The sequence below is a fragment of the Scardinius erythrophthalmus genome (assembly GCF_964197995.2).
Source record: "Scardinius erythrophthalmus genome assembly, chromosome: 19".
Taxonomy (NCBI): domain Eukaryota; kingdom Metazoa; phylum Chordata; class Actinopteri; order Cypriniformes; family Leuciscidae; genus Scardinius; species Scardinius erythrophthalmus.
This window is the reverse complement of record NC_138239.1, coordinates 25856278-25877815: the sequence shown is the minus strand read 5'-3', so window position 1 is coordinate 25877815 and position 21538 is coordinate 25856278. Positions and strand designations below refer to the sequence as shown.

Here is a 21538-nt window from a genome sequence, read left to right as displayed (position 1 = left end):
TAGTATATTTATACTTTTTTTTTTGTACTTCTAGTTCGAAATATACTTATAAATATGGCCTAAAATTAATTCTCATCAAGCGCTAAATACGAGTAAAAATAAATGTTGGTGAGTGTATTAAACATGTCAGTCGCAGTTGGCCAGTAATATTTTTACGCATTCTGTTCTTACAATGCAATGTTGTGACAACATGAACGTGGACAAAGTGAATGATGCTCGGGACAGTTGACCGGACAGTGCTGCATCGTCACGAAAGTTTAAGCCTTGCCAATCTAAATATTAAAACTAACGAAACATCCACATCTCAGACAGTGCGAATACTGAATCGAACTCTCTTTCACGTCTTCTTGCGCTTGAAAATGCCTGTATTCGTGAGTATCCTCATAAATATAGTCAGTTAGGTTTTAAGTGAACGTAAACAGTTGAGAAAGATAATGCTTATATTATTATTAGAAAGATATTATTTTAGTAAGGCTGAGGACTCTTAAATAACGGCAAATAACTAATATTAGGGAAATCTGTTGATGTTTTGTTACGCTTTTCTGGATTTAAAAAAAAATAAATATATATATCGCCGATATATCGGAATATCGGATTTTTAAATCACCAAATATTTGTATCGTATCGGCCTTAAAAATCCTTTATCGGTCGGGCTCTACATTATATGACCCCTTTAAAGTGACAGTAGCCTTATATTCCTGCCGCTGTCAGTGTCCTTAATGTTAATCAAACAACAAAAGACAGAGTAAAATCAATGTTTTTTTTTTTTTTATAACTTTAATGATAATTAATCTGTGTTTAATTTATACAGTGAAGTCTATGCAATGTTATTTTACATTTGTTTACTTTATTAAAATTTGGAACCTGAAAATTGTGAATTTTCACTGGTATTCAAAAGTTTGGTGTCATAACTGACTGTTTTTGCAAAAACAGTTTCATGGCTGGAATAAAATATGTATAGCTGCTAGCTGGTAATCTTTCTTCAGTCACCGGCCATTGGCAGGTGTGGTAAAAAGTTTGTTAGTTTTAGGCCCCTTTTATAAACATTCATGAATTACGTACAAGCAAACTAAAGGTGTTACTTTGTCCTCAACCATCCCAAAATATCCTAATTAAAATGTCCACAAAATAATTGGAAATACACAACAGAGTACCATAAATGGAATGTAATATTTTATTACATAGAAATCCAAAGAAGTCGTTCAAAAATGAGTCTTTTCCCTTCGGAACAGCTGTTGCTGACAGACCGCATTTGGCCAAGACAAAAGAAGGACAGAGAAAAAGGCATTTCACAGCAACTCATTTCCAGCTTATGCAGGACAACACACAAAACTCATACTACCACCATTCCCAAACAAACAATTCCAATGCTACAATTGTTTCAGACATGCGTCATCCATTATTATCGACACATGAACACAAGAATCACATTCACAACAAAATATCCATTGCTATTTTTCACACAAAAGATTCTTCAAATCTACTGGACCATCGGTTGGTCAGTATGCTACAGGCTCAGACCAGAATCACACCAGCTGTCACAGATAAATTGGTTCTAACTCAAGTGTTGTGGATCATAGACATCCAGGCTACTGTAATCCCTGAGACATATTTCATATATCAGCTGGAGAGCGTCTCAATGCACACATCCTGATAGGGTGGGACATCTTTAACTTCCATCTCCTGTCTGATATCGGGTTACACTAGCGTAGACAAGCACTCTAGGTATATAATCATAATGGACATCAGGTAAGCTGGATATATTTTCATAGGCACAGGAGGTAGGTAATAATTTGCACTCAGGGTGACTGATGGAAGATGTGACTGAAAGGAAGCCAGAGCCCAAACTTGCTTCGATATATTTCTGAATCTGTTAAAAGAGACACCAACAGTTATGATCGCAGCAGATGCGACTAAGTTCTTCAAATCCCTCTCCCGAAAATACAAACATGCAGGAAGTTTATGCACATGTTCATAAGAAAATAAGTGGTTTTGGCTACTTCATCCATTGCAAGAATAGTTCCTCATTCGATAAAACACAACTCAAGCATAACTAAAGTAATCAGGTGAAAAATAAAATAAAATAAAACATCTCTTCATGTGTTCATGTATTGTTTTTGACCTTTTCTGGCAATTGTTCTGCTCTCAACTGCGACATTATTGTTTTACTACGACCCCTCTGAAGACGGCAGTTACTTATGTATATATATATATATATTCCTGTTCTTCTTTAAAATAAAATAAAATAAAATTTTAATAAAAAAGGGGGATTTAGAACGAACACACATTTTCTTTAAGACTTGCTTCATGATCTTATTTTCATGGCAATGGTATGGATGTTTTACTTGTAATCCCAATTATTCTCAATTGTAATTACTGTAATACATTTCTTTCTTTGATTTTGGGGTGATGTATGACATGTTCTTGTCAGGTTTCATGAAATACATGTATTGCTTCGATATTTCTAACATGACCAGGCTAAAATTACCATCCTCATAAACTTTCCCTTCCCTAGAGTCAGAAATCAAGCCATGTTCCTTTAATTAAAAAGAACATGTGCTTTAATTCAGACAAATTAGCTAAAGACATTGTGTTGTAAATAAGAGCGGAAGACTGACTTGTTTCAATGTTTGGGATGTGTAACTGCTCAATATCTTGTTAAAGTGGAATATGATGATGCTATGGAATGCAAAAAAAAACAAAAACAAAAAATACAATCATGTGCTTTAAATAGGTCGAGCATTAAATAAGGAAAAAATAACGCATGACAAATAAGGATAAAGCAATGTTAGGTATTATGGGTGAAGCCCATTACACTTCAATCAAGCTAAATTCTTCTGTGTTTCCACTTGACATTATTGTGCATTTGCATTGATTGATTTCAGTCATAATATAAAAAGCTCTGGGCGCTCAAAGATTCTTCTGCATATTATTTCAAGATTACTGGCCCCTGTTGGGTTAATGTGCGTGAAGTGAATGATTACGAAGCCATTTTAAGACACAAAAAGTTTCTGGATGAGAGGAAAGATACTTTAAACAAAAAAGAAAACTATTTGTAAGCTGAAAATAAATTAACTATAGGTGGGAAAACTACGCAAATCTTACAATTAAATGTCCAGATTATATTTCAAACAAAAATCAAAGTGAGAAATTAGATTTTGCATAAAGAAAACAAACCATGAAGACATTATTTTCATGACAATTAAGCACATTTTCATTTTTGCAGTGCATCCATTACACCGTATTTCTTGTGATCTTCATTATATTCTCATTAAGACAGTGTTTTTTTTAATATACTACAATAAAAAAAAAATACTGTGGTACAATTTAAATTTAAATCAGCACAAATGAAAGGCAACACAGCCGTTAAAACGTGCTTAACTGTCAAGAAAATAATATTGAAAAATATTTTAAAAAAGCAAAACCTCTCATTTCTATTTTTGATTTAAGGGTGAAATAAGACGTGGACATGTTGTTGTCGGGTTTTGCGAGATTCACCCTACTTTATATAAGCATGACCCAATGTTTGTATTGCACACGATGTGTCTCAATGTTTTTCCCCCAAAAAATAAAAATGATGCAATTAAAAAAAACAAAAATCACAAAATAAAACCCAAGCATGTGGGATGAAGACGTGTCGCGTTCAGATCTGCAGTACGAGCCCAGCGGCAGAGATGTTGTCTCCTCCTCCAGCGGTCTGGTAGACTTCTGTACACACCAGCACAGGAGCCACGCAAATCTCATAGCCGTCCTCATCCCAGCAGGACACCGGTCGAGATTCCTGAAGCGGAATTCTCTGACTTCCTTCCCTCCTGCTAATGGAGAACGATTCATCCATAATCAGCCGTGCTTTACTGAGATCGATGTCCGGCGAGCCGCAGACGTGCCGGTTGGCAGTCAGAGAGGCTTTGGCCGTGGCCGACATGGTGTTTTTCCACTGGGAGCCGCGTTTGACGATGATGGCCTGGAAAGCTAGCGTGTGGACGTGAAGGCGGGTGAGCGGCCGACCCGTCCCGGCCTCGCGGTGGCGCTGGTTTACCAGGCGGTAGAGTTCTCTCATCTGGTCCAGCACCGTAGCTACACGGGGGTTGGGGTCGGAGAGCACGGTCAAGTTGCTGCCGCGGAAAAGGCTCAAGAGATTGGGCAGCTCTTGCTCGTTCATGCCCAAAGAGTCGGCGTGAGGAAGAACGAACTCTAGAAGGTCAGACATCAGACTTTCGTCCACAAAGCTGGCCATCTCGAAATGTACGGCGGTCTGCGGGGACACGGAGGACAACATCTGCGCCAGCCTTCCCAGCAGAGCCTCGCGCTCTCCTGTAGGAAAGAGACGGTTATTACAGAATCTCTTAAAGTCCCCCTGTGGTGAAAATCCAGCTTTCAATGTTGTTTATATGTCTATGTGGTGTTTTTAATATGCTTTAAGACAAGCCATGTGCAAATTCATGTCAACACCATTGCTGAGTATTTTCAACTGCAGTGAACCAAAGACTGTCTCAAAAATGCAGTTTGAAATCGCTGGTGTTTCTGACGTCACAAACTACCTCGTAACCAATCAGGTCAATGTGTGATAGTCAACAAGTGGATCTCTGAGCTGGTGTGAGTGAGTGGAGGCGGGGCTAATTTGCATATTCATAGAACCGCGTATACTAAATGAGGAAAGGGTGTAGAGTTACATTCAAGCTATTTTAAAGCTACACTGTGTAGGATTTTCTCCCATCTAGCGGTGAAATTGTTTATGACTACCAACTGAATATTACGATCTAGCCCCTCCCATTCCGAGGGCGTTTTAACTCCTACGGTGGCCGTATTATTTCAAATCTGCCGGCAGTCGCAAGTAATCCCCCCCTCGCATTCGTCACAGTGCCAAACTCACACTGAGTGTCAAAACACGAAAAGCGAAGCTTGAATTTCCAGGTATGTCCCTCTTTGGCTAATGTATTTTCAAGATGGAGGCGCAACATGGCTGCCGCCATTTGAGTGACTCGCTCGTATGTATTCTGAATGGCAGATTCTACGCTTACGAGAATACTTGATTAGTTGGTAGAAGTAATTACACATTAATGAGCACATATCATTTCGAAAGAACAAAGTGTTTTTGCTAAGAATCAACTTAAAAAAATTACACAGTGTAGCTTTAAGGTATGAAGACTTTTTTTCAAAGATGAGTTTTAAGGGATACAATTATTGACTACCGGGGGACTTTAACCAATATGGCAAACAATTTGGTGTACGACAATTTTCACTGTTAAATCTTGAAGTAGAAAGATTGAAATAGTATTTAAATATTTCAGTATTTTCATAATTCAATAATCTTTGCTTTTCTTACAGCTTTGAAACACCATGAATCAAATTTCATTTCGAAATCGCTTGTTAACTTCACAATTAATTACCAAGAAACGGCAAGTAACACATTGAAGAAGAAAGACTGAAATAGTGTTTTCTTGTAAAATGTTCTCCAATAATTCCAATAACTCCTTTGTTTTATTTACTGTTTCATTATTTTATGTTTTACTGTGCAGTGTGGTTAGACACTTCACTTTTAATGTTCCATTAAGCATTGTTTGCCTTTTGGTCTAAATATTACTTACTTAAAACACCAATAACCCACTTAGAAAACTGAATTGTCCAATCAAAAAAAAAGAAAAAAAAAGAATCGGTCTGTTTATGATGCGAGCAGTGAAGATGTGCAGTGAATATTATTAATAGTAATTTCCCTCTAGGGCAGAAAGAAAAGATATGCAAAGCAAGCAAAATCACTGAGCGCTACGAGTTATTACAGTCCGTCTACTTTCCCAGGGCAGCTGGGATAACATGCTAATCTTACCATGTGACAGTGCAGGGTTAGTTTAGCTCCAAACCACCACTGATCCACATACAGGCTGACGGTTTACAGACCATTATATGTGTACTTTTTAATAACTTTTCATTAATCAGTTCACTGATACACATAACATAATGCTTAACTGGTTAGTAGTTAAAATAAAATATACATTACTGTTCAAAAGGGGTCATCAGGGGCCAGTAAGAAATTAATATTTTTCTTCACCAAGATGCATTAATCAAAAGTGACTGTAAATCTATTATAAGGATACAAATGATTTTTATTTCAAATAAATGCTGTTATTATCATTTTTTTTAACTTTCTATTCATCAATGAATTATCACAGTTTCCACAAAAATATTAGGCAGCACAACTGTTTTTTAAGAAATAATAAGAAATGTTTATTGAGCAGCAAATCAACATATTAGAATGATTTCTGAAAGATCATGTGACACTAAAGACTGGAGTAATGATTCAAATTCAGCTTTGCCATCACATGAATAAATTACATTTTAAAATATATTCAAAAGTAAAACTGCTATTTTAAAGCGCAATAGTATTTGTAATAAAATGTTACTGTATTTTATAAATGCATTCATGGTGAACACAATAGACTTTCAAAAACATTTAAAAAACATCTTACTGGCCCCAAACATTTGAATGCTAGTATATATAAAACAATGAAAACACATGAATAAAAAGTTTCAAATTGTTATTTGAAAGCAGATTAAATACTGATTTAAGTATTATGCAATAATGTTTGTTAATGTTATTAATGAAAGTTAATATGAAGTGTTAAATATTGCCCTCAGGCGGCTTCATTCACTTACCCTTTTTGAAAGGAAAGTTGTCCATCATCTGCAACCCTCCTACTACGAGCAAATCCGGATTGAAGCTATTTAGCTTCTCCTGAAATTGCTCCATGGAGTCCAAATATGGATTATGGTCATCACTATGGACAATATACCTACAGCAATACAAGAAAAGCGCTTACATGCAAAACAAAAATGTCTAGATTAAAAGTAGTATAGATAAAGTAAACAAAACAACAATCTGAAAGTATATTAGCCTAATATAAGCCCACCTGTTGGCCCTTCGGGAAGTGTACGGCCCCCATGTGGCACCTGTAGGGTACTCCAGGATCAGATGGATATCTGGCTCATCCACAGTGTTTCCAGCCACTGAGGAGAGACCAAATAATTCAATGCAATGCAAAACATGGAAGAAAGAGCTGTAGCAAGCAGAAAATATACTTTAAAATGGGTAATTTTTTCTAAAATTAAGATTTTAAAGTGCACCTATTATGCTTCCGAGTATGTAATAAAGTTGTTTGTGAATGTAAAAAGTCTCGAAAGTTTCAAAGATCAAAGTGAAGGATAAATAATTGTATTGTCTCCCAAAAGGAAGAAACGATTCTGAACTGCCTGAAACGAGTCGGCAATAATTCCAGTCTTACTTCCTGTACGAACCTACGTAGGTTTGTAAACCTGTATAATGCCAGCCTATGGTCTTCATTGGCTGCCTGCGAACGACGTCTGCTTTGACCCTCAAACACTATAGTTGTAGCTGAGGCCTGGAAGAGTTTGGTTCACATTTTCGACATGTTGAGAAGATGCTGTTTTCTGCGATGTGAAAGCAAATCCACCTTGCATGGACTTCCAAAAGATGAGGACTCAGGCATAAATTGATATGGTAAAACCGACTCCATCGTTACGGTTCGTATCAATGTGTATCAAGTGTTGAGGAAGTGCTCTAGATGTGAAATTCAGATATGGTAATGGGCTTTTTTACGACACGCACTGTAAGCGACAGAGACTGGGCCATCTGACCAATGAGAGCGGAGTATGCTCTCGGAAAAAAGGAGTTTAGACAGACCGGATTCTTTATCGAAAAGTTTCAGACACAGTGAGAAAGGAGTTGATGCTGCAATCAATGTATATTATGAGAAAATGTACCGGTAAGTGTTTTTTGACCTTGGATGCATGTAAACCAGGGGTGTCCTGAAGAGTTCAACTCCAAACAGACCTTAAATTTAAGACGGATCCTGTTTTCCGGAAAACATCAGATTTGCGTTCCGTTATTTGCTTTTAAATGATCCAGCACTAACAAGTGCATTACATGGAGACAGTGTGTGTGAGCGTGTGAAACAGTTTGTTCTCTTACGAGAGGTTCTCTCGTATTGCGTAGTTGCTTACGCTACGGGAAAGCCTTTCTTTCTCGAGATACTGAAGCCAAAAATTATCCTTAATTTTTATAATCTTGTCAACGCAGTGCGGCAGCCTGCAGACCTAGGGCAAGCTTACTAGCGTGCCCATTGGCTGCCCTGCGGCAACTGCAGCAGCCTACCGCTGAGCCCTTGGCGTGACGTCACGACCAATGAGCGCGCTTGGCGCGCTTAATGCGTCACAGCCCGCGAAAAGGGGTGTGGCTTAGCGTATATAAACAGGGCTCGGAGGCTGCTTCTCTGATTTCTGTCTTTTCAGCGAAGCTCTACGCATCGCTGCTCTCTGAGGAAGCCGCCGTCGAATCAAGCGACCAGCACGCCGAGGATCTCAGCCTGAGGACGCCGGCCGCCTTCGCCGCCTTCAGCTTTCCCTGCCTGCTTCGCTATCCGGCGAATATATCCTTTTACTGCTCTGTGTTGTATGTGTTTGTGTGTTCGCCCCGCGACACACTTTGCATCTAAAAGAGCGCGAGGCGTTGTTGCAAATGCCTCGCTCATCCTGTGGCTCGTGCAGAGCCGCGCTCAGCGACGGAGACCGCCACGTAATCTGCGCTCTCTGCCTGGGTTTCGACCACGCAGCCCGCGCCCTTCACGGGCGGCTGCGAACAGTGTGAGGACTTGCCGATGTCGACCCTGCGGGCTCGACTCGCCATGTTTCACGATCCTCCACCTTCTCCGGCTGCCTCTTCCGGGCCGCGTAAGAAAAAAACGCCGCTCTCAAAGGCCTTCCGAGCCGGTGGTTATAGCTGAGCGCTCGCCGGAGCCCCTCCCGCGAGCCTCGCTCTCTCCTTCTCCCCCGCCCTTCACCGACGCGCAGCGGCCGGCCTCTGCCCGCACTGCCGTCGCCTCAGGGGATGAAGCAGACCAGCAGGTTACTCCCCTCTGTCAAGCCGCGCAAACGGCGCCGCTCACAAGGGATGTCAGAACGGACGGTCACGGGCTATAGCTTCCTTTACGTTATAAGAAAGCTACCCCCCCCGGATGACGCACGCCCTCTCCCCCTCTGTTCGAGCCGCGCAAGGCGCCGCTCACAAGGGATGTCAGAAGTAGACGGTAACGGGCTGGCTTCCTTTACGTTATAAGAAAGCTACCCCGCGTCTCGGTCGCGCGCGTCACTCTCCGGCCACCTCCGTTTCTCACACATTTCTCAGTCCCCTCCTAGCTCAGGCGACTAGAAATATCTATATTGCAGTAAACGAGCCTGTTATACACGCACGCCTGCAAACAAACGATGTCACAGCACATAATGACATCTTCCCGCTCTCTCTCCCTTTGTTCGAGCCGCGCAACTGCGCCGTTCTCAAGGGATATCAGAGCGGACGTCACGAGCACCGGCGAAAGGAGGAAGAGAGAGTGTTTTCGTCCCGCTTAGGCCGGACTTCCTCCAATCCTCGCATATTTCTCAGTCCCCTCTAAGTTCAGGCGGCTGGAAATACTATTATTGCAGTAAACGAGCCTGTTGTAATACACGCGCGCCTGCAAACAAACGCTCGGTCATATGCTCGCACTGACTGGAAGCTCATGTGTGCCCCTGTGGCTCAGTGGCAGAACATTAGACTTCCGCACCAGATACCCGTGTTCGAATCCGGCTCTGGCAGCAGAAAAACTTTTTTCTGCTTGCTTCTCTCGAGCTCGCGGCCAGCTTTCTTACATACAGAAAGCAAACCCGCATCTCACGGGATACATATTTCTCAGTCCCCTCTAAGTTCAGGCGGCTGGAAATACTAATACTGCAGTAAACGGGCCTGTTTGAATACACGCGCGCCTGCAAACAAACGCCGAAACGAAACACGACGCTCGGTCATATGCTCGCACTGACCGGAAGCTCATGTGTGCCCCTGTGGCTCAGTGGCAGAACATTAGGCTTCCGCACCAGAGACCCGTGTTCGAATCCGGCTCTGGCAGCAGAAAAATCTTTTTTCTGCTGTCTTCTCCGAGCTCGCGGCCAGCTTTCTTACATACAGAAAGCAAACCCGCATCTCACGGGATACATATTTCTCAGTCCCCTCTAAGTTAGGCGGCTGGAAATACTAATGCTGCAGTAAACGGGCCTGTTTTAATACACGCGCGCCTGCAAACAAACGCCGAAACACGACGCTCGGTCATATGCTCGCACCAACTGGAAGCTCATGTGTGCCCCTGTGGCTCAGTGGCAGAATTTTACGCTTCTGCACTGGAGAACCGTGTTCAAATCCGGCTCTGGCGGCAGAAAATATTTTTTCTGCTGTCTTCTCCGAGCTCGCGGCCAGCTTTCTTACATACAGAAAGCGAACCCGCATCTCACAGGATGGTGCTTGAGTATTTATGAGCGTCTAAACATATGAGCCATCAAAGCATTTGCTCTATAACGCCGATGGTGTTACAAGTGTAGAAAATGTGCCCACTCCCATGTGCTCACTGCTACACACAAACACGGTCCCCATGGTAACGCGTTCAGAGCGCTCTCTCATAAAGCGGTCACACGCCGCTCGAGTAATAAGTGTAGTAAATGTGCCCACAACTCTGTGCTCACATCTACCTGTAACTCGCTCTGCCACTCGGTTACCCCGGGCAACAGCGGCTCAAGCCGAGGGTGTTATAAGTGTAGAAAATGTGCCCACTCCCATGTGCTCACTGCTTCACACAAACATGGTCCCCATGGTAACGCGCATAGAGCGCTCTCTCATAAAGCGGACACAAGCCGCTCGAGTACTAAGTGTAGTAAATGTGCCCACAACTTTGTGCTCACACCTACCCGCTGCTCGCTCTGCCATTCAGTTACCTCGGGTCGCACACCCTCTAAGCTCCCAAACTCTGGCCGTGTCATAAGTGTAAACTCTGCGCCCGCTCAGGTGCACGCGCACTCACTTTTAGACATTACAATCCCCACGCCGCTTTCGCGCCAGGGGTGTTTGTCAGCAAATCGCGCTCCATCCTCTGGGACCGAGCTACCGAACGCTGTACAGCCGGCCAATACTGTTTACCAGCCCCCGTGTTCGAGCACCAGCGGCGCGCACGCCGCTCCATCCTCTCTGATACAGGTTCCCCAATCCCGCGCAGCGCGGCGATCTGAACCCAGAGACCATTCGACCCCTAGCTATGCATGCGGAAGCATGGGAAGCTATTCAGGGCGCGTCAGAATGGGTGCTGAGTACTATAAAACACGGCTATTCGCTTCAATTCGCTCGTCGCCCTCCGCGCTTTCTAGCACAGACGGAGACGAAAGTGAGTTCAGAAGCTGCGCACCTGCTTCAAGCCGAAATAGCGAAGCTACTGCGCAAAAGGGCTATAGAACAGGTTCATCCTTCTCTAAGCGAGTCGAGCCTTTACAGCCGCTACTTCCTCGTACCCAAGAAGGACGGAGCGTTAAGACCTATTTTAGATCTGAGACATCTGAACAAAGCCCTCATGAGACGGCCGTTCAAAATGATCACAACCAGAAAAATCCTCGCGCAGATTTGCCCAGGAGACTGGTTTATCTCTCTCGATCTAAAAGACGCATATTTTCAGATCCAGATAACTCCCCGTCACAGGCCATTCTTGAGATTCGCCTTCAACGGTCGAGTATATCAGTACACAATCCTGCCCTTCGGCCTGTCTTTGGCACCCCGTACATTACGAAATGCATGGACACGGCTCTCGCTCCCCTGAGAAAACAGGGAATGCGAATACTGAATTATCTGGACGATTGGCTTATTCTAGCGCTGTCAGAGACGGAACTTGTGTCTCACGGAACAGCGCTTCTCAGCCATCTGGAGGATCTGGGTCTCTCGGTCACTGACCAAGAGCTCGCTATCGCCCCGTCAGTCAATTTCCTTCTTGGAATAGAACTGGACTCGGTGGCTATGACGGCCAGACTGTCGGAGCAGCGCGCGCGCCGCATCCGCCTCCTCGCCGCATCCCTCCAAATAGGCAGCCGGGTTCCGCTGAGGACATTCCAGCGTATCCTGGGGCATATTGCCTCAGCTGCAGCAGCGCTCCAGCTGGGCTTACTGCGCATGCGCCCGCTTAAACGCTGTCTGAAAGCGCGCGTGCCCCACCGAGCCTGGGCGGCTGGCGGCTTGCGAGTCAGAGTGAATCAGAGCTGCTTTTCAGCCCTGCAGCCCTGGCTGGCAGCCGAATGGTATCACACAGGAGTGACTATGGGAGTGATTTCACACCGGAAAGTTGTCTCGACAGACGCTTCCAACCTAGATTGGGGAGCGCTCTTCGAAGGCAGACCGGTCTATGGCCGCTGGTCAGACCAGGAGAATCTCCTACACATAAACTGTCTAGAGATGCTCGCGGTCGAGAAAGCTCTCAAACACTTCCTCCCATTCCTCCACGGTCACCATGTTCTAGTCCGCACGGACAATACATCGGTAGTGGCCTATGTGAATCGCCAGGGCGGTGTCAGATCAGACGCTCTGCACCCTGGCGGAACGCCTCCTCGTGTGGGCTCAGCACTCTCTGCGCTCGCTGAGAGCCGCGCATGTGCCTGGCCACCTGAACGAGGGCCCCGACAGACTGTCCAGGGACAGCGTTCCCCCTGGGGAGTGGTCTCAACACCCCCAAACAGTCCAGTCACTGTGGCGCCGTTTCGGCAAAGCGAAAGTCGACCTTTTTGCGTCAAAAGACAACGCTCATTGCCCAGAGTTCTTCTCGAAGAACGAGGACGCGCTGGCCCAGACCCGGCCCAGCGGCCCGCTGTATGCTTTTCCCCCGGTCTCTCTGCTGCCTCAGGTCATCAAGAGAATCAGGGAAGCGCGCCACACAGTGCTCCTCTTAGCCCCATACTGGGAGAACCAAGCTTGGTTCCCGGATCTAATACAGCTGGCAGACTCAGCCCCCTGGCCGATACCGGTGAAGAGAGACCTTTTCTCTCAAGCCCGCGGCTCGATATGGCATCCCCATCCAGAGCGCTGTCTCTGCATGCGTGGAGCCTCAACGATTACACGCTGATCTGCCAGACGGGGTCATGAACACGATCATACAATCTAGAGCCCCCTCTACGAGGCGGCTCTACATGTCGAAATGGTCAGTGTTTAACAGATGGTGCACTGCTAAGGGGCTCGATCCACAGACATGTGGGGTATCGCGAGTACTGTGTTTCCTTCAAGAGTTACTGGACGCGGGCAGGTCCCCCTCCACGCTCAAAGTCTATGTCACGGCCATTTCAGCGCTCTCTGTTCAGAGCTGGGCCGCGCATTAGGAAGGAACGAGTTCGTCATCCGCTTCCTTAGAGGAGCCAGGAGGATGAACCCCCCGCGACCCCCCTCGGTTCCTATGTGGGATCTTTCACTGGTCTTGGAGGCCCTGAAAGCGCATCCCTTCGAACCCTTGGAAACTGTGGATATGAAATACCTCACGCTCAAAACCGTTTTTCTGATAGCACTGTCTTCAGTCAAACGAGTGGTGGAACAGCTCTTTGTTTCGTTTGGCGGGCGCACCAAGGGTCTCGCCGCCTCGAAACACAGCCTGTCCAGATGGATAGTGGACGCTATTGCTGCTGCTTATGCGTCTAAAGACCTGCAGTGCCCATTGGGCATTCAAGCTCACTCCACCAGAGGCATGGCCTCGTCGTGGGCGTGGTCCAGCGGGATTCCCATTCATGACATTTGTGCAGCGGCAGGCTGGGCCTCCCCCTCCACATTTGTTAGGTTTTACAACCTGGATGTTCCCGCCTTGCAGGCGAAAGTGTTATCAGTCTAAGTCTCGCGTATGCCAGCCCACTATCTGTGCGCGGGCTACGTTGTGTGATTTAGCTCTACTGGTTGAGCTGCACTATGCAGGGAATTGTCAGTTCGGACCGGCCGTGCCGCTCCTAACCCCCTAGTGTGTGCTTATGTACGGCGCTAGCCCTCTTCGGGCCGCCCGGCTCTCTGCTATCACGTTCCCCGGGCTCTCCCTGGGACTCATTCAGTGGATGCTGGGTGCGCACGGCGTTGACAAGGGCGTTCCCGTAGCGTAAGCAACTACGCAATACGAGAGAACCTCTCGTAAGAGAACGTTTCGGTTACTCACGTAACCTCTGTTCTCTCTAGAAGAGGGAACGAGTATTGCGTAGCCCGCCGTGCTCGCACCACGAGCTCATTTCGCTTCATGCGACAGAAACCAGAGAAGCAGCCTCCGAGCCCTGTTTATATACGCTAAGCCACACCCCTTTTCGCGGGCTGTGACGCATTAAGCGCGCCAAGCGCGCTCATTGGTCGTGACGTCACGCCAAGGGCTCAGCGGTAGGCTGCTGCAGTTGCCGCAGGGCAGCCAATGGGCACGCTAGTAAGCTTGCCCTAGGTCTGCAGGCTGCCGCACTGCGTTGACAAGATTATAAAAATTAAGGATAATTTTTGGCTTCAGTATCTCGAGAAAGAAAGGCTTTCCCGTAGCGTAAGCAACTACGCAATACTCGTTCCCTCTTCTAGAGAGAACAGAGGTTACGTGAGTAACCGAAACGTTTTGCACGCAGCGTAAAGTTTGGAGAAAGGGTATATACCTGCTGAAAAATAAGTAAATATCGCCTAAATGTCAAAAAAGTAGGGCTGGGCGATATGGATTTTTTTTTTATCACGATATGTTTTTCCATATTGATCGATCTCGATTCTTATCACGATATGTAGTTTTTGCAGATGCTGCCAGTGTAAGGGACATCCTGAAGCTTGAAGAAACAAGATATTCACTGAAACTTTAGAATAAAGTTTAATAACATAAAAAATTAAACAATATGCCTTTCAATAATGAGCACAAAATATTTTTGTTAAGGTCTTCATGCAGCCAAAGGATTCACATTACACTCCCACATTTATGAATCTTTCTATTGGTCAAGAGAGCAGCGTATTTGGAGGTATTGAAAAATACAAAAATAAAAGGTTGTGCACATCATTTGTAATTGCAAACATGAGTCATCTCCCTTTATACAATAATACAAACTTTTACTTATTGAAACATTGTATATAAACTAACAGCTGTGACAACTATCACATCAAATTGCTTTGGCTGGACAGTGAACATCTCAAGTAGCCTACAAAAAGAGTAAACATGGCCCTGGCACAAATACTACCTGTAAGATTAAGGTAGATCTCTAGAATTGTTTTATAAGTAGAATGAAATCTGAGCCAAAATTGCACAAATATGTAAACATAGTAAACCAAGGGCTGGGCGATATATCGCATGACATTGTTAGGCACATCTCGTCATTAAAGCCGGTTCCTTGATTAGTAGTAAATCGCCATCACCTGCTTTCAGATGGAGCAGCATTTACAACACAGAGACGTAGTTAACTGACAAGCTGAGCCATATCGCATTAATTATCACGGATCGGGATCGCCTGTGATAATTAATGCTATATGGCTCAGCTTGTCAGTTGTCTGCCATATCCAAACCACGCGTCCACACAATTGACGTCGTGTTACCTTTTTTTTCAACAATGTCTTCGGTCTCGAGTTATGTAGTGATGTCGCCTTCACATTCGGCATTATTTTCGCTGTCCTCAACTTCAGTTTCGCTCATTTTTTTATCCTTTTTACAACTTTTTTCCCTCTCTCTCAGTCTCCTTCTGTTTACTGTAGCCACTGTGCTCGCTGAGAAGTGGGCGTGCCCTGCCGGCAGATACGGCAGCCGGCAGATACTGTTGCGCTTAGTTTTTCATGTGATATCGAATAATACGTCCCAAGCATATTATCGAAATCGTTCAGAATATTATCGCGATCCCGTATCGAGATCGAATTATCGCCCAGCCCTACAAAAAAGCTTCCAAGAAGGAAGTTGAGGCAATTTGGAGCAAAAGTCTACAGGACAGTGGCCCTCCAGGACCGAGTTTGGACACCCCTGATGTATTGTAGGAGACCTCCAAAACAGAATTAGGAGCCTTTAAAATAGCATAATAGTCAGGGGAGCACATAACTGGTGCGCATGTGTGGTAAAAATAAACGATGCGCTGCAGAAAACGTGGAGGGAAGCGCTTTTGAGTACCAACATTTTTGGGGACAGGGACACGCCATCTCTGGTAAGATAGCAATCATTATGATAAGTGTGTTCATTAATTATTAGAGATGCAACGGATCGCAGTTGATGCGTGATCCGTACGGATCAGGCCCCATGGTTCGGCACACATGTATTTTGTGGAATAACTGCTAAGTTTAACCATTATAGAGTGAAAGTTTATCATTTGGACGTGTTTTGTCTTGCCGATTTACAATACAATATAAAGAGAGAGACAGCGCTTGAACACCGAATTGAATCCTCTTTCGCGTTTACTTGCGCTTGAACGGACACATGCATACAAAATTATGTCAAAATTCCCATCTCGGAAAGTATTCTCTCGGTTATGTCATAAGTGATGTTTAAGTATATTTGTGAAAAGCTGATGTGCATCAGTATATTCGGTCCGTGCATTCAGTTAAAGTGACAGCAGCCTAATATTCTTGCTGTTGTCTGTGTCATTGTTAATTAGGGCTGTGAAACGATTGATCGCGATTAATCGCATCCAAGTTTGTGCCTGTTTACATAATATATGTGTGTGTACTGTGCATAATTATTTTGTTTATATAAATAAACACATATGCATATATTTAAGAAATAGTTGCTTATATATACTGTGTGTGTATATATATATATATATATATGTATATAATTTGTATTATAAATAAATATAAATATTTTATATTATAAATAAATATAAATATTTTATATATAAATAACTAATTTTTCTTACACACATATACTATGTAAACACAAACTTTTATTTTGGATGCGATTAATCGCAATTAATCGTTTCACAGCCCTAATGTTAATAAAATATTTTTAAAAATCATCACCATCATCATCATCATCTACCATGTTGGAGAGAAAAGAAGATAGTGAGGAGAGCAGTCAGGAGGAAAGTGATGACGACAGCTTGTAGGATAAGTGTGCCGCGTAAAGTGTGAGTACCAAGCAGCATCTCCAGGTGCTCCCTTGAGAACCAGACCAAAAAAGTTATGTGCACCCCTGATGATAGGGCCACTAAAGTGTTGTTGTTATATTTACAATATTGAATAGAAAAAGCTTTTCTAGCACAAAGCTGAAAATAAGCTCATTACAGCACCTGTGATGCGCTGTGAGAGGATATCAGTGAAATCGATGCTGAAACTGCCACCTAAAAGCACATCACATCCTTCCAGCGCCATCCTGCTGGCCATGACAGGTGCATTTCCTCCTATTGACCACCTGTTTCCGGGTAGCTCTCGAGAAGCCTCTACCAGTTCACTGAAGAGCGTGTCGTTCATCACATACCTCCTATGGGAAAGAGTGAAAGAAAACTGTCAGCAGAATAACAAACACAGCGCTTTGTAATTACACTCCTGTTATTCAGCCTCAAGTCAAGCAACTGAGGGGTTTTTGTTCTTTCCATATAATCCATTTTGGATGTCTGAAAGTCAGCTGACAGTCATTTCAGATGCTGAGAAAATGATTCAGTTTTGATGAAAGATATAGTGGGTGAGCGATAATACTGGTTGCATTATGGTCTATATCGTGGTTTCGCTCATGTGAGGTCGCGGTGTTGAGGCATCATTACAAAAACCCGTCCGCTTCATGCACTTTTAAGCCTTGCTTCAAGTTTCAAGTTCGAATTTCAATGCCATCTAACTTTTTGCTATTGTAAAAACCTTATTTCCTTTTTATATACCTGTCAAAAGTTCAGAAACATTAAGTTTTTGAAAGAAGTCTCTTATGGTCAACATGGCTGCATTTATTTAATCAAAAATACAGTGAAAAAAGTACAATTGTGAAATATTATTACATATTGAAAGAACTGTGTTTTTTTTTTTTTTTTTATATATTGTATTTTAAAATGTAATTTATTCCTGTGAATTTTCAGCATCATTTCTCCAGTCTTTTTTCAGATTTTCAGTCAGATTTTCCAGTCAAATCAGATTTGATGTCCAAGAAACATTTCTTATTAGTATCATCAATGTTGAAAACAGTGGTGCCGCCTAATATTTTTGTGGATACGTTGATCTTTTTTCAGGATTCTTTGATTAATAGAAAGTTAAATAAACAGCCTTTATTTGCATTTATTACATTTATTTATTCAATTTATTAAAGCATTTATTAAATCAAAATGTTTCATTATAACATTATAAATGTCTTCTCTTATTTTTTCATGCATTTACTTATAAACTAACAATTTGTTAACGGTTGTACTTAAGTTGAATCATTGTTAAAACTATTATACGCATAAATTCGGTGCTCCGATCCATCCCCCAACTTAGAAAATTGTATTATTTTTGATTGGCTATTTGGCTAGTTTTTTGGTGGTGGTTGTTGTTGTTTGCGCAGACCTGGCAACCCTGACGCCAGAGGCTTAAAAATCCTCTCTAACTGAAAAGAATGAAAAGAAAACCTCCACTATGATTGATGGTTATTATAAGCTAGAGGAGAAATTGACACATCAATCCAAACATATGTCAGCCAGAAGCACTGGCGTCTCCAAACGCTACTGAGCCGCAGGCTTTAGCAACACTATGCAGCGTCTCAACATAACTGCAACATTATCTTGAGAGGCCTGTCGTTACGCCCTCAAAGTGTGAATTCTCTTGCTGTATGCAGCTTAACCATATCACCAGCCCAACTAAACTAAAAGGGTCTGATGCATTTCAGCTTTAAAAATGTATTTAATATTTAACTTGTTTTAGTTTTGTAACACTTTGTGGTTTTGTAACATTAGTTGTTCATAGTTAATGTGATGAACTACATCTGTGGCTAACTGTGTGGGGAACTGACTAAATTCATCATGGGACCGGTTAGTTTTAATTCCAACTGTTAAATATTAACTGACATAAAACGGAAGGTTGTAACGGTTTAACTGACCCCAGGCTTCATATCAAATAAATCACAACAGACGTGTGATGTTTTATTGTGTAATCTCTACAAGTCCCGAGGGCTTTGTGAACATGCTTGAACGGCTCTCACTTACTCCGAAGCGGCTCCGGGGGAGAAAAAGTAAGCGAAACTCTGCGCCAGCTGCTCCGCATTCTCTATGTAGTCGTGGTGGAGGGGCTGGTCTGTCGCCTTCAAACCCATTTTGTTTAGCAGAGTCACTCCATCGACAATGATATCCACACAGCCGCCAAAACCTGATAAGAGACAGTGAAATCACATGTTAAGTAATATAAAATGACAATTATTCAATCTTTGAACCTGGCCATCCAACAAAACACTCCTAAATCATAGGTCATCATAGAATATCTGAAAAGAATGGATTAGATGTATTATATGGCATAGTTTGCCAAAGCAAAACGCCACTTCCGGCTGAAGCTGTTGTTTGTCAGAACGCAACAGACTGATAGAGGCATCGATCACGGATTCAAAAAACAGATAATGACTGTGCAATCCCAGATAGGCTCTGATAGCAGGTTAACTTAGACAATAGAACTGACTGAACATCATCAATCAACAAAGATTAAATCAAGAGTCTAGAGAAGAACTTTCACATGCATTGGCCCTCATTTAAACAATAAATGCATTGCAGGGTTATCTCCGGTTAATGACTGAAGAATTTTGGTAAACATAAGGCTAAAACCAGTTGTCAAAGTTTTTTTTTTCCCTCGCAAGCATAAATGTGTTATTATAGAGACTGTGTTAACCAACAATTAAAAAAAAAAGCAAAGACGAGATGCAAAACAAACATGCAAAACATCAGCGCAGGCCAGATCCTAAGATAGCATTCCTCAGAAGCAAAACAAGCCACATTATCAGATAAAGAAAGATATTATTAGAAATCATTCTAATTTGCTTTATCATCAATGTTGGAAACAGTTGTGCTGCTTTTTTTTTTACCAGTGATACTTTTTCAGGATTATTTAATGAATAAAAACTTTAAATAGAAATATTTTGTAACAATATACACAACCATTCAAAAGTTTGGGGTCAGTAATTAACACTTTTATTCAGCAAGGATGTGTTAAATTTATTTTAAAAAAAGTGATTTATATTTATAAAGATTTATATTGTTAGAAAAGTTTTCTATTTTGAATAAATTCTGTTCTTTTATTATTTTAATCATCAAAGAATCCTGAAAAAAACATGAAAAAGTAAGAATCACAGGTGATAAAAAAATATTAATTTTGTGTTTCCAACAATGCTAATAAATCAGCATATTAAAATGATTTCTGAAGGATCATGTGACACTAAAGACTGGAGTATTGATGCTGAAAATTCAGCTTTGCATCACAGAAACAACTTATATTTTAAATAGGGCTGTCAAAAGATTAATCGCGATTAATCGCATCCAAAATAAAAGTTTGTGTTTACATAATATATGTGTGTGTACTGTGTATAATTAAATTTCTATATATAAATACACACACATGCTTGTATATATTTAAGAAATTTTTTTAATTTATATATAAAAAATTATATTTATATATAACATAAATTATATATAAATATATACAGTATATGAATGCAAATATTTCTTAAATATATACATGCATGTGTGTGTATTTATATATACAAAATAATTATACACAGTACACACACATATATTATGTAAACACAAACTTTTATTTTGGATGCGATTAATCGCGATTAATCTTTTGACAGCCCTAATTTTAAAGTATATTAAAATAGAAAATCATTATTTTAAATTATTTCACAATATTACAGTTTGTTTGTTTTTCCCTGTATTTTTTATGCTGGCTCGCTTGGTGAACATAAGAGACTTCTTTCAAAAACATTAAAAATAGCAATGCTTCAAACTTTTGACCAAAATTGTTTATACATATTACATTAAATGAGTAGTTATTGATTTAAAAATACAACTTTATTTCACAAAATACTCTCATTTTGAGACTTGCAAAATTGCATGCATATGCATTGCTTAGTTACTTCAAAAGATGGCAATCTATTATATTACGTTGTATATAATATTACAACGTAATATTATAGTATTATTATAACATGAAATTAGTTAAAAGTTAATTTGCTATTTTCATTAAAGTTTATTCTTAAATTTAGTGCGATTATTTAAAAAATAAATACATGTAAAGCAACGTTCTTATATAAATTACATATTTGACAACTTGCAGAATCTATCCCATGCGTGCATATGATCATTATAATTTGTTGCATGCTGTTAAGTGCACTTAAAAGTCAGTACCTATAGCCACTCTCGGTCTGGACACGCCGTTCATGCCCACTTTCCGCTCTGCGCGCAGCAATGAAGACAGAAGCACGTCCAGCCTCTCATCCAGAACCGAGCCGTCCGGAGATCGGAACCAATACGCCACCAACACCACTGCGAGTGACAAAAACGAGCCATATTTGACACCAGAGCGCAGCTCAATGGCCATTGCAGATGTATGAACACACTCCCGTCTCCTCTCTGTCTTCCTGAGCTTATGTGATGATGATGAATCCAGGGGGCGGATGTTTTTCTGCTGTAGAAATAAAAGAGGGTAGAATGGCACTTCGCTTGAGTTAGGAGCAAATGATAAACGATCTAAATGACATATTTCAAATATTCACTCTATGTTTTCAGATCAATGCTTACTTAC

The 21538-nt window shown here is 42.0% G+C and overlaps 1 protein-coding gene across 1 annotated transcript; it reads right to left on the bottom strand.

Moving 5' to 3' along the window:
• Positions 1–1152: 1152 nt before the first annotated feature.
• On the bottom strand, positions 1153–21415 carry adpgk2 (ADP-dependent glucokinase 2). Its single transcript, XM_081394066.1, has 6 exons — positions 21142–21415; positions 18958–19117; positions 17086–17276; positions 6906–7002; positions 6652–6788; positions 1153–4314 (listed from the first exon to the last, which is right to left on the bottom strand). The coding sequence occupies exons 1-6, from the start codon at positions 21332–21334 to the stop codon at positions 3644–3646; spliced, it is 1449 nt and encodes a 482-aa protein (XP_081250192.1). The 5' UTR covers positions 21335–21415; the 3' UTR covers positions 1153–3643.
• Positions 21416–21538: the final 123 nt, after the last annotated feature.

What these genes read in the sequence shown, in the direction of transcription:
- adpgk2 (XM_081394066.1), bottom strand. Translation starts at nt 21,334, where the DNA reads ATGGCCATTGAGCTGCGCTCTGGTGTCAAATATGGCTCGTTTTTGTCA. An exon ending in CCTCTCACAGCGCATCACAG is followed by an intron (nt 7,003 to 17,085) that starts GTGCTGTAATGA and finishes GTCTCTCCTCAG; the next exon opens with TGGCTGGAAACACTGTGGAT. An exon ending in CAACTTTCCTTTCAAAAAGG is followed by an intron (nt 4,315 to 6,651) that starts GTAAGTGAATGA and finishes TCTTTCCTACAG; the next exon opens with GAGAGCGCGAGGCTCTGCTG.